Source organism: Petaurus breviceps, unplaced genomic scaffold (assembly GCF_028583685.1).
Source record: "Petaurus breviceps papuanus isolate PSGF00001 unplaced genomic scaffold, PetGlider_PUasm1.0 90760, whole genome shotgun sequence".
NCBI classification, from domain to species: domain Eukaryota; kingdom Metazoa; phylum Chordata; class Mammalia; order Diprotodontia; family Petauridae; genus Petaurus; species Petaurus breviceps.
The window spans coordinates 1,043,713-1,057,417 of NW_027187338.1; the positions used below are offsets into that span (position 1 = coordinate 1,043,713).

General features: G+C 43.2%; 1 protein-coding gene across 1 annotated transcript in view; it reads right to left on the minus strand.

Moving 5' to 3' along the window:
- The window catches only part of CSMD2 (CUB and Sushi multiple domains 2), a 1,071,431-nt gene that overhangs the window by 859,701 nt on the left and 198,025 nt on the right, over nucleotides 1–13,705 (minus strand). The window contains exon 3 of the mRNA XM_069067881.1: nucleotides 8,244–8,356. Coding sequence (XP_068923982.1) covers nucleotides 8,244–8,356 — 113 coding nt within the window. The remainder of the gene's footprint in view (nucleotides 1–8,243; nucleotides 8,357–13,705) is intronic.

A 13,705-nucleotide genomic window follows, 5' to 3' on the forward strand; every position in this document is an offset into this window, starting at 1 on the left:
GAGAGAGAGAGAGAGAGAGAGAGAGAGAGAGTGATGTTATATTCCAAGCTGTCTGCTTCAAAAGTCAATGAGGCACCAGGAACAAGAGGAGACAGAAGATCTGGGAGACAAATTCCAGCTGTATCTCCCAGGGTCCACTCAGACCTTACTACTAGTGTCCCTGCATCTCTTCTCTTCCACAAACACCTAGACATGAAACTGCTGATGTTGTATGAGACTTATTCTTTGAATTGTTTTGCATTGGTGAAGAAAGGCTATACCAAACCATCTATACTCTCTTGCCCAATACCCCTGTAACCACCAAAAACTTTACGTTTTTGAGATTTCTTGTAGGATAAAGACTCACTCTAGGGAAGGCTAGATAGCTATCTTTGAGGCCATGGAGAAAGCTCAGTCTGGGGCCAGGATGGGAATTTAATTTGGAGCCAGAGACCTCAGCTTAGGCTCAGGATGGGATCTCATTCTTGGGCTTCAGGAGGATCAAACTAGCAGAGCCTCATCAAGAAGGCAAAGAACCTGGTGAGTTGTGATGAAAGCTAGGCCACACTTCTTCCCTCCACCCTAGCCTAAGCAATAAGATGAGTGGATAGCATTTAACAAAAAACCTATAGTGATTTTCTCCTGAGATCAAAGGAGAGTTTGTAACTATGCTCCAGCAGTAAAAGGCTTGGGCCCCAGGGTTTCTCATAACCCCCAGCCCATGGCTGAGTTACTCTGGAAGGTTCTCCCAAGAGGCCAGTAGTCATTAATCACAAACCATATCATGGCCAGGTGAGTAAGAGAGTCAGGATTTTGGCCTGGTGTAATGGAAATGCAAATTTAAAGATCTTCCCCGCCCCTAGGCTAACATGCACCCAGAGCCTGGGGTGGGAGGCTTGTTTTTCAGTAGATACTTTTTGATTGGCCAGTGGGTCAATAAGGTTGTTACATTCTCTGAGCCAGGAGAAGGCTATATAAGCCCTGATGTGAGGCTTTGTTTTGGGGGCTCACTTTGAGAAGTGTTCTGTGATTTGATCTGTATTCTGAAAAGCTGTTGTCCAGAGCCCCCCCCCCCCCCCCTTTGGCCGGGTGGGAAACTGTTCTCTTTTATGTGTTCTGTCTTGATAATTCTGCCTGTATGCTTTGAAGTTCGGGGTGCTGACCTTTTTCCCCTGAACAAGGTAAACCATATATGTCTGACTGATTAAAGTAAGCTTGTTAACCCATTTTGAGTTGCTTTCCTTTGTCGAAGCAGATCCAAGAACCTGTGTGAGCAGCCACCCTGGGGACGCCGGGGTGCTTGCTGCTACACCTGGGTACCTAGGCAAGTCTCACTAACCAGGAGCAGGAATGTCAGGGTTAGCTTGACAGAGACAAAGCAGAAAGTAGCCTGGTTTAGGGGTATCTATTATCCATAGTGGTGTAGGGGAATAAACTCCAGATTTGAAGTCAGGGGACCCAGGCTTGAGTTCTGTCATTAATTTACTATGTGTCCCAATTTCCCCAATTGTATGAAGAGAAGTAGGATTAGTTAGATGATCCCTAAGATCTTTGCCTTCTTCTCACTGCTTTTGATTCTATGACAATTCATCCATTTCTCTTATAATAAAAAAACCTTCTCTCTCATCAATCTACCCTAGGGCCTAAAATTCCTACCACTGGAGTTTAGTCCTTGTGCCTTCAGGTTTGGGAAGTATTTTTGTCCAGAATTAAAATTTCCTAAATGTAAGAATGTCCCAATGTGGAAATTCTCTTCCTCCAATGCAGATGGGTGACAAGACTGTACCTTTAGAGTTTTCAAAGCACGAACAGTAACATAATTTGTCCCCCGTTCCTGGAGCTGGTATATGTGTCAGAGGCAGGGCCTGAAACGTTTTCCTGGCTTCACTTTATCCACTAAGGGGCTTCTCCAGAGTTTTAAAATAGTCTTAAAACAGCCTATTGTAGCAGAAGCTTTGGCCTTTTTTTTTTAAGAATAGGATTACTGATTAGAACAAACTGAACATAGTTAAGAATTAGTGAGGTTAGTGATTGTAGCTAGGGGGTCTATTTCCTTAATCTTGTTCTACAAATTCATCTTTTAAAATACCAGGCTCTGAATGAACGTGATGTTGTATGCCTAGCTAATTTAATAAAGCATGCTATTCTGGATAAAAATAGGATAATGGAGAGGCAAAGCCAGTCTCCTTCTCTGGTAACCATGCCTACAAGTAAAGTACGACAGTACAATGGCAAACAAGGCCACAGCCCTGGCACCCCTGCTCACCTGGCAGCAGCGCATGCTGCTTGTAGACAAAATACCCTGAATGAAGAAAATGAGCCTTCTGGGGGATAGAAGTACAACTCTAGCATTAGGAGTCATGATATTAGAAGCCCAGGTTCATTCATGTTCCTAACTCTGGGTGGCTGAGGGTGGGGGGATTCCTGAAGGAGAAGATAAATTTCTTAAAGGAGATGGATGGGCCCCTCAACATCCACCCTACTTCCAATCTGCAAAGTCAGTGATCTCACTGGCATTCTTCACCCCTGCTGAGATGAGGAAGCATAAAGGTATGGTTTATAGGCAGCTGTCCCCACCATGTGATAGGAGGGCTATTGGCCAAACGAAGGCCTCCAATGTCCCCTTTGCCAGCCTGAAATTCTAGTTGGCTCCCTTTAGCCTGGAAAGCTTTTTGTTAGGTAAGAGTCCCCTATTAAAATTCAAATAGAAAGCAGACCACAAGGTATTTGGGAGGAAGGGTACTGCAAAGGAGAGAGGTGCCAGAGGCACCCAAGAGAATAACCAATGACTTTTTAATAAACCAATGAGTTTACCTCAGAAGTCTTACTAGAATTTGGCTGATTCCTTGCCTTGGGCAAGGGTCTCCAGGGAATCATATTGGGGGGATCCTCCAAAGAAATTATTTTGGAGTAGTAACCCTGGGGCAGAGGACATCCTTTACTTCCAAAAGATTTAGTTGCCAGTTCAACTTTCCCTCTGTGCAAAGGACCCACAGGGCAGAGAACAAGCAAAAGCACGATTCTTGGGTTCTGATAAATCTGGACTGGAGAGCTGAGCCCTCCAGAAGCTCAGAGGAGATTTCCAAGAGGGGGAATGGTCAACAGAGAGATGGGTAAGAAAAAAAAAAACAGAGAAAAAGGAGAAGGAAATAGGAAAGGCCAGTGTGCCCAGCCTCCAGAAGGCTTTCCTGGCAAGATAGAAATGTAATAAGGAAGTAAAAGTGATTCTAGCTAAGGAGAGAAAGAGAGGACAAGACAGGAGTGGGAAGATGGGAGATGGAGAGAGAAGGGAGAAGGGAAGGAGAAAGGTGGAAGGAAATAAGAGAAATCAAGGAAAGATGATCCAAAGAAGAAGGAGAAAGAAAGGAGAGTGGAAAAGGCGTAGAAGAGGGGAAGAAGGGCTGTTAAGAGTTGTAGGGAGTCACTGACAAACTTGGGTGTCCTGCTGTCAGGAGGGACAAGAAGTCCACTTTTAGGAGCATGACATGGTCGCCTCAAACCATAGGCATGTGGTCAATATGGAATAAAAGCTGACTCCTGGACCAGTGTCCTCCTGGTTGCTGTTCCCCTGTAAGCTAAGATTTGTAGGAGACCAGAAACCCATTTAGGAAAACAGAAGAAAAAAAGGTTAATTTCCTGAAGAAAAAATCATATGACCCATCCCTGACATTCATCAGGACTTGGGGTGGGTGGGGGGGGGATGGAAGGAGAGCTGCACACTATTGTGCGGATAAATGAAAGGCTTGTATTGCTCTTTCCTGAGAGACAGGAGCTGGGGAAGATGCAGCCCACAGATGCATACAGTGTTATGTGAGGTGTCCCTCACATCCCGGGGAAGACTACATCAAACCTGACCCTGCCTTCCCACTGCTGAGAGGAGCACATTTCCCACACCAAGAAAAACAAAGCCCTCTCCTGCTTCCAGCACTGAGCTTTGTCAAAAGCCCTGCTTTTCTGGGTCCCCCAAGAGCAGCCGCAGAACTGGTCTCCTGCAGGGCACAGACAATAAAGGATGTGGCAGAGTTGTCTTTAAAGCAACCCTACCTGAACATCATCCTACATTTCTCTCTGCCTTCTCAGAGGATGCCCTGGGCCATTCTTCCCTCTCCAAGGGAAGGTGGCATGGAATGGCACAGTCACTGCCAACAACCTTGGTAGCTGAGCTTTGATTCTGGGCTCTTGAGCTTTAGCGGCTGTAATTTTTTTCTTTTTGGAGGGGGGAAAGCTGGCCAATTGGGGTTAAGTGAGTTGCACAAGGTCACACAGCTAGTAAGTGTTAAGTGTCTGAGGCCAGATTTGAACTCAGGGCCTCCTGACTCCAGGGCCAGTGCTCTATTCACCACACCACCGAGACGCCCCATTGGTGGCTGTATTTCTCTAGGTCTGGGCACTTTGGATGACCTTGGCTTGGTGGCTCTCCTCAGATAAGTCCCACATGGCAAGCCCAAGTAGAAAGAAAGTCGTAGACAGTATAAGCAAATGGCTGCCATGCCCTATATCAGTCAGAGAGTAACTGGAAAACCACAACCCAGAGAAAAGGGATCTAACCTGAATCTCACTGTGGGCCTCTCTGCCCTGTGGTTTGGTCAATCATGCCAGCAAGAGTCTTTTGTATTCCCTCTCTTTCACTGTCCCCTACATCAAAAGAATAATAATAATTATAGCTAATATTACTTAGCATTTTAAACTTTGCAAATCACTTGACATATTTGTTTGTTCTACATTTCAATTCCACACCCATTTATTTTCACCTGCCACATATCAAGTACTGTAGTGGGCACTGGAGAGCCAAAGACCGAGAAAAGTGGCACAGTCTCAGGTCTCAAGATGCTTATCTTTTACATGAGAGGAAACAGTTCATGCACAGATAGGTAAATATAAAATATTCACATAAACAAGGTATATACAAAGAAATTTCTAGAAAATTAATATCCAAGGAAATCAAGAGGGGTTTGTTATAGGAACGTGCACCTGACCTGATCCTTAAAGGGAGTTAGAGTTCCAAGAGGCAGAGGTGAGAAGAGATTTTTTTTTCCATTTCTTGGTCTTAAACAGACCATGGTTATGATAGAAAGGACCAAAGTGACAGTTTGGCAAGGATCAATAATTTCTTTAGGGTAAGTATCCTTTCATCCTTTCAGGGATGCAGTTCACACACAACCCCTTCCTCCTGAGAATCTGTTTTGTTTGTGAATTTACAATTTCATTCCTGAGAATTTCCTATTCACCTTGGACCAGATTCCCCTGCAGAATGTTAGGTCTTGACAGCCTATCTTCATTTTCTCTGAACTTTTTGAAATCAGTTTCTCAGAATCTCAAGCATGTGTCAGATTATGCTCAGTTCTTCTGTCATAAAGTCTAAAACGACCTGATCACTTTCTCCCAAGAGGACCATAATTTCTTGCAACTTAGCTGATAGGCTTCAAGGATTCCTATGGCTCAAAAATCCATCCACCTGTGACCAACTGGGAGCTGAGATTCCATAATGTATAGTCATAAAGGCCATCCTTAGTTCTGAACTCAAGGCCTTTCCAGCTTGCTAGGGACCTGTCTGAGGTTATTCTCTTCATACACAGCCTTGGAGAGTCCAGGGATCAGAAAATCACAGATTTAGAGATAGAAGCCAATTAGTTCAATTCCCTCTTTTCACAGAGGAGGACTCATAATCAGAGAGGACAAATGATTTGCTCCAAATCACACAAACTACATATGGTAGGGCCATTGTTATGGTGACATGACAGGAAGGCATCATTGGGGGTGATATGACAATTCCAAAGGACTCTTGATGAAAAATCCACCTTCAGAGAGAGAACTGATAAACTCCAAGTGAAGCAGGAAGCATTTTTTTAACTTTATTTTCCCTGCCTTTTTTTTTGCAATGTAGCTAACATGGAAAAATTCTTTACATGATTTCACATGTAGACTTGATACCATATTTCTTGCCTTCTCAATGAGTGGGAGATGGACTGGAGGAAGAAAGAAAATACAGAACTCAAAATAAAAAAAAATAATTTTAGAAAATAAACAGGGGCAGCTAGGTGGCACAGTGAATAGAACACTGGCCCTGGAGTCAGGAGGACCTGAATTCAAATCTGGCCTCAGACACTTAACACTTACTCGCTGTGTGACCTTGGGCAAGTTGCTTAACCACAGCTGCCCTCCAAAAAACAAAATAATAATAATAATAAAAAATTCGGGGCAGCTAGGTGGCACAGTGAATAGAGCACCAGCCCTGGAGTCAGGAGGACCTGAGTTCAGATCCGACCTCAGACACTTGACACACTTACTAGCCACGTGACTTTGGGCAGGTCACTTAACCCCAACTGCCCTCAAAAAAAAAAAAGAAAATAAACAAAAACATAGGAAGGAACAAAACATTCATTGGGGCTGATAAATGTGTTACAGATGCATACAAATTAATCCAGAGATACAGGAAGGGTCAAAAAGTTATCAATAGCTAGAGAGTGCTAGGACTGGGCCTAAACCTTTGGGATAGCTAGGTGGCTCAGCAGACAGAGTGCTGGGCCTAGAGGCAGGAAAATTTGAGTTCATATCCAGTAATTTACTAGTTGTATGACTTTGGTCAAGTCACTTCACCTGTGCCTGGCCTGGGGTAATCCATTTGAAGGAGGGCAAGAGACTCCTCTTACTCCATGAACATGGGCCCAGAGGAGGGCAGGGACTGCTGAATCAGGGCCCTGGGAAGGAAGAGAACAATATCAACCTCAGCATTTTGGGAAAAGCCATATTCTCCCTCCTTGCCCTCAGGCTCTTCCTGAGGGTGTTTAACCCCTTCAGTCTCCTTTTACAATTCATTTTTATAGCTACACACTCACTAAGAGAACCCCTAAATGTGATGTTTCTTCTCTCATTAACCAGGAGGAGCCTGGGGATATACTCCCTTAGTTCATTTCTAGGCAGACAATGTGGTCAATGTGGATATGACAGTGAGGTCTGGGTGATGGAGGAATGGGAGTTTTTAAAAGCCTAGCCCAACTTAAATTTCATCCACCTGGCCCAAGGAAAATGACCAGACACAAGAGATCAAGACTGGGAAGTGTGCATGTTTTCATATAGGGAAGAAGTATCTCAGTCAATCTCTTTGTTCTACATAGGATTATAGATCTGGACTTTGAAGGGATCTCAGAGGCCTAGTCCAACTCCCTCATTTTACAAATGAGGAAAATGAGACCCAGAGAGGTTCAGTGACTTGCCCACGGTCACAAAGAAAAGCATAAGAGACAAGATTCAATCCAAGGCCTTTTGTATCCTCTTTCCCTCGTTAGATGGCATTAGGAATACCAAGGCATGGTTGTGGATCATCTTGCCTGGCTCTTGGCAGTCTTTCTGAGGGCTTTCCAAGGGCATTTGGGGACCTTTTGCATCTGAATAGGCATGTCCTTTAAAATCCATACTTTCCCAGTGGGATACTATACCCTTGACCCTGAGATTCACTGCTTCCCAAAGACAAGGGGCTTTTGAACAGGTTGGACTCAATACCACATTCCTACAAGCTTGCACCACTGGCCAATGGTCAATTCTGACACCCACCCAATCAGCTCCCCAAGGTCAGCAGCTGGGTGATGGGTAGTCTTGGTCATTCCCAGGTGATGTCATAAGCATCTGGGAAAAGGGAAGGATGCAATGACTTCCAGAGTCCTACCTCAGAAATTCTGCTTAAGCGCCTTGACTGTCATTCCTCATGCTTCTAAGAAAAAGGGAGAAGAAAATCATCCTAATGCCTAGCATTCTTCATTAGAATGACTTCTTATTATGGATAGGCTAGAACCCATGTGCTCCACTGGTATCCACACAACAGTCAGTCCGTGAATTAAGTACTCACGATGTGCCAAGCACATTGTTTGTTAAATAAAGAAAAAAGGTCTGCTCTCAAGGAACTCACAGTGTAATGGAGGAAAGACAACATACAGACAACTATATATGAACAAGCTCCATACAAGATAAATTGGAGATAATCAACAAAGGGAAGGATCTAAGATTAAGGAGGCCTGAGAAAGGCTTCCTGTAGAAAGTCAAGGGAACCAGAAGAACAGTGGTGGCACAGATGGCATTAACTGACTGGCATCAGCCAAGAAGACACAGTCAGTGAAAGAAGACTGGCTGCAGCCACTGTGTTCGAGCTCCTTTGACCTAGGGGCAATCCCAGCCTCCCCATTGCCCTGTTGTGAGCACCTATCAAGACATGTCTTACCGTTGCTGGCTGGGAGAGAGACAGGGAGATGCCTGAATGAGAAGAAACCTACCTTCATAGTTGGCGTGAAAGCCTTGGGCACTGACAGCATAGTCACTCACAAGCCACAGAGAGAGGACAACACCTGTGCTGACAATGGGGGCAGGAAGCTGGAAACCTGTTAACCTGGAAGGCAGGGGAAAAGAGACAAATCAGTGAAAATGAATTTTTAAGAAAATGTTTAACCCTCTTACTCTTTTAAGTCAATATTTTGTCCCTCCAATTAGTTTTACTTAAATTACTTTAATGCAACCCTATTTCCAATGGCTCTCTTCCCTCCCTCATTTCCTTCCTCTATTGCCTCCTCCCCCCACTTGTCAACCCTTTCCCTAGTTTGGGGGTTTAATTTCTTTTTTTTTTAAGCAATCAGGGTTAAGTAACTTGCTCAAGGTTACATGGCCAGGTGTTTCTGGGTGGGTGCTAAGTGTCTGAGCCCGGGATTCGATCTCCAGGTCATCCCGACACTGGAGCCGGTGCTCTTACTCGTTGTGTGCTACCTGGCCACCTCCGGGGTTTTAATTTAAATGATTGATTTCTTTTTTACCTTGTATTTATCTATTTCTTTCCCTATTTTCCCTTCTTTTTCTCCTTTCAGGTAAGTGGTTAGTTTAAAATCCCAAAGCAACACCTTTCAACTTGTTTATTTTGAAGATGATTGCTTTTTAAACACCAATTCAATCACCAAGGACCTGAATGCCTGGATGTGCATCTGTTAGAGAGAAGGGAGAATAGATTTCTTTGTGAGACAGGAGACTGATCTCTGAGGCCCTTTGGGTTCTAAACTCCTGGAACAATGTGATATGAGTGATCCAAGCAAATCCCTTGAGAGAGCTCTCTTCACCAAAGCAGGATGGGAACTCAGAGATTTGGAGTTATCTGGGGCACTGAGAGGTAAAATGACAAGGTGGGTTACACGGCCAGTATTGTCAGAGAAGGAACTTGACCCAGTGTTTTCTGGTTGACAGTCTATCTACTATGGCGCTCCATAATGTCTCCGCACAAAAAAATTATTATTGGTCAAGAAGGACTACATGGAAGAGGTGGGATTTGATGGGGCCTGACCACCTCAGGCTGCAGGAACAGAGTCAGCATGCACAAAGGTTGACAGGGGCCAACGCTTCTCCCACTTCTATTTCTCTTGGCTTTCCAGCCTGCTGTCTGGTTTTCCACCTCTGGATGCCTCAGCCTAAGCTCCCCGCTCAGTGGCCTCTCCTTGTAGCTCAGACTCCCAGGGGGAAAGGTAGGAGCTGCTACAAGAATTTCACTGGCACCTTTGCAGGCATCTGTTAGCCCACAGCCCAGCAGTATTCTTCCTCCTACCCATCCCGTTGGCATTGACATCATTGGTCCAGGTTCCATCACCCCTTTGGCACCCTCTGTTGGTATCTACAGAGAGTGCAGCTCTGAACCCTGGTTTAGCTCCATTAACACCAGGACTCTCTTCAAGCAATTAAGTACCAGGACCAACTAGGGGGTGGAAGATTGAGCATTTCTCTTAGGGAAAGCTATTAAAGATGCTGTGTGACCCTGAGCAAGTCACAACCTCTCTGTGCCTCAGTCTTCTCAGCTTCAAAATGGGGATAATAGTAGGATAATAATAATTTCACAGGGTTGTTGTGAGGACCAAATAGGATGGTACATGTAAAGCTATTTTACAGACCTCAAAATGCTACATAAATGCTGGATATTATTATTCTTGCTATTAACAAGAAAAACAATGACAACAATGGTGATGCTGCTGATGATAAAGATAAAACCATAAGGCTTGGGTTGGCAGGGCAGGAAGTGGCAGCAGAAGGCAGCTGAAAATGTTTCCTCCTTCCTCAAATTTTCCTAGAGTACATTATCTGGAAATTTCTTCTAGACCAAACACACTCTATCTTGTGTCCTAATTGTTTGTGTCTATGCCTGTCCCTTAGGTATTAGTGGGCAGGCACAGGAAGGGTTTTTGGGAGACAAGGAAAATAAGACAGATACTATAAACTATCAAGATGTATGTTCCAGACAATTTGATTCAACATCTATTAGATGCCGACTGTGCATAGAATACTCTGCTAGGCTCTGGAGAGACAGAAATACATGGAGCAGTAGAGGGAACGCTATATTTCTTGGAGTATGAAAGTGAGAGTCGTGGGATCTGAGTTGAATCGTGGCTTGGACACTTAAAGCTATGTGACTTTGAGCAGGTCACTTAACTTTTACGGATTTCAGTTTCCTCTTCTGTAAAATGAGGAAGTTGCATTTGATGACTTTTACAATTCTAAATCTACCATATTATTCAGTAAACATAATCCCTATGATTTGGATCTTATTCTAGTAGGGAGATTCAACACACACACACACACACACACACACACACACTCCCAATCTAAAATTACACTAAAAGAACATAAGAAAATCACAACAAACGGTGTGAAATATGAGGAAGGAAAAATCATTTCCTGCTTGAAAGCCACAGGCAATTGACAGGGACGGTATAACGCTTGAGTGGAGTCTTGAGGAATGATGAGATTTCAACAGGTGGAGATGTGGGGAAATTAGAAAGGCTAGGGATCATCATAGAGGCAAGAGGTGAGCATAGGGAACCCTAAAGGTGTGAGAACACCAACAATTCTTTGAGGAACAAGCTAATGACCCTTAGTCAGCAAGAAGTCAGCTTCACAGAACCAGAGAATCTAAGAATTAGAAGGGACCTCAGAAGTCTTTAGCCCAAGTCAACTATTCAGAAATCTACACTGTAACACCCTTGACATCCAGCCTTTGCTTGAAGACCTCCAACAATGAATAAACCACTACCTCCTTAGACAGTCACCATTGGACAAATTCAATTGTTTGGATTTTTTTTAACCTTTCCTCAAGTTGAAATCTGGCTCTGCAACTTCTACTAATCACACCTCATTCTATCTGATAGAGGCGAGCAGAACAAATCTATTTTCTGCATGATAGTTTCAAGGTATGTTGCTTTTTCCCCCGGGGCAGAAAAGCACTGAGTTATCTTCACTCTCTCACCTAGTTTCCCTTGTGACCAAGGGGGGCTTTCAAAGGATGGCTGCTTCTGCACAGGAGTACATATCCATCTGGCATTATGGTAACGGAAGTCTAGAACTGTGGACTTCTGAACAATTTTATTGATCATACTCCTATACACCCCTCTAAACATTAATTAACTAATTAAACATAAATTAAATTTGGAAGGACCATTACAATAGGAGTAGTACAAAAGAAGTTGACTATCTGTGTCCCCTATACTAAAATGGGAGCAGAACAAAAGGGAATGGCAGTGCATTATAATATGAAAGACTGAAGTTGGATATGAAAAAGAACTTTCAGGTGGTAATTACCATTTAATCCCCAAACAGGCAACCAAGCCAGGGTACAGATGGTCCCCCTTTCTTGTAGAGATCTTCAAGTTCCATAGCAATCCATCTGTCACAATAGGCTTCGGGACAGAGTGAGGGCTTGCATGACCTACCAAAGCCCCTCCCACCCCTTAACATATATGTCTAGAGATGTCCTTCTTTGGAGTAGGACCAAAGCCTCAGTGCACTGCTTGATCATGCTCAGTGGCACTGCCCTGCAGTTAAGTGACTGCTAAGATAGCAGACTCCTTCCCTAGTGAAATATTGGTTTTATTACAAAAGTTGGTTCTGCGATATTTCAACTGGCATTAAAGATTCTAAGGCCCTAATTCCTTGATACCACATTGACACAAGCTGTGAATGGCTAATGTACATTGTCAGCAAACAATTACAGTTTAGAACTCACAATATATTGCGTTGCAATTACAGAGACAATTTACATAGGGATTTTCACCGAGCTCATATTTAGCAATACCCTGGCACTTTCAGTGTGCTAGAAATAAATCTAGGCAGCGTGTTCTTCCAGCCTGAGGAAGGACCTGTTCAAACATACCAGCCATTGGGAGGCTCTGCAGGAGGGAGCTAGTGCAGACTGGGATCTTTCTTCACCACCCGAGAAAGTATCTTTGTTAGGTAAACCTCCAGAAAAGAACTATTGGCAGAAATCACTAAAACTGCATGCCAAGAACTACAAACACAAACTTTTAGATCTTGCCATCCTTCATCTGACACATTGAAAGAAGGAACACTCAGCTTGATAATGAATGGAGACTTTCTAGACTTGAAAATCTTATTAGAGAAATATGGCAACTTTATCTTGGGCAGGTGGTGTAAGGGCTCGAAATAGCCTTAGATTTGCTGTTAGTTATGCTTTTCCATCAATTGTAAAACACAGAAGGAAATGGCCTTTTATAATAATCTGATGTTCACAACATATTTTAAGTCACACTCTTCTTCATCTTTAATCAGTTTTATTTTCAGTTCCTCTCTCCCTTGAGGATAACTGTCTTTGCTTTTCCCCTTGGCAGAGTGACCTGGGAGCTTTGGGTATTACTTATTATTGGGTGCTGTGTGTGGGAGTTAGTTGATAGCTTGTTAATGACTAACAGTCTGTGGGTTGGCAGGTAAGACACGGTAGGCTAAGTATATATGAAAGCAGAATTTTTCTGAAGCTGCCATGACCCAGAGGTAGTTGTTTTGGACAAAGAAATAGGTGATTTCAAGATGGGAGACAGAAAGAATTTTTTTGGCTTTCTAAGAGGAATGGACACCAAAGGTGCTGTTTCCAAGATATGTAGGATATTAACTCTCTACATCAAAGATATCTTGGCAGCCTAATATGATGGGTTGGATATAATAAAATAAAATTCAGTAGGGATAACTGTAAAGTCCTATTTTGAGGTTAAAAAAAAACAATGGCCCATATGAGATTATCATGGCTAGACAACAGTTTGCATGAAAAAGACCTAGTAGTATTAGTTGATAGTAAACTCAATATGAATGAATAGTGTAACATAGTTATTAATAAAAGATAATGAGATCTTGATCTGTATTAACAAAGAGATAGAGTTCAGAACAAGAGAAGTGATGAACATATTAAAATGAAACATAGACAACATCTACATCATGCTGTCCAGCCCTGGTCACGTGACAACAGTCTGTAATAAGAATGTAAATTTTAAAGATCTTCCCTGCCCCTAGGCTAATGTGCACCTGAAGCCTGGGGTGGGGGAGGCTTGTTTTTCAGTAGATACTTCTTGATTGGCCAGTGAGTCAATAAGGTTGTTACATTCTCTGAGCCAGGAGAAGGCTATATAAGCCCTGATGTGTAACTTTGGTTTGGGACTCACTTTGAGAAGTGTTCTGTGATTTGATCTGAATTCTGGGAAGCCGTTGTTGAGAGTCCCCCGGCTTTGAAAAACCCAGAATGTGGAAACCCAGATGTTGACTGGGTATGGATGTAATGGTTGGACAGTTTGGAAATCTGTCTACTTGATGTTTCTGTCTTGATAATTATGCCTGTATACTTTGAGGTTCAGGGTGCTGACCTTTTCTCCTGAACAAGGTAAACGATATATGTCTGACTGATTAAAGTAAGCTTGTTAACCCATTTTGA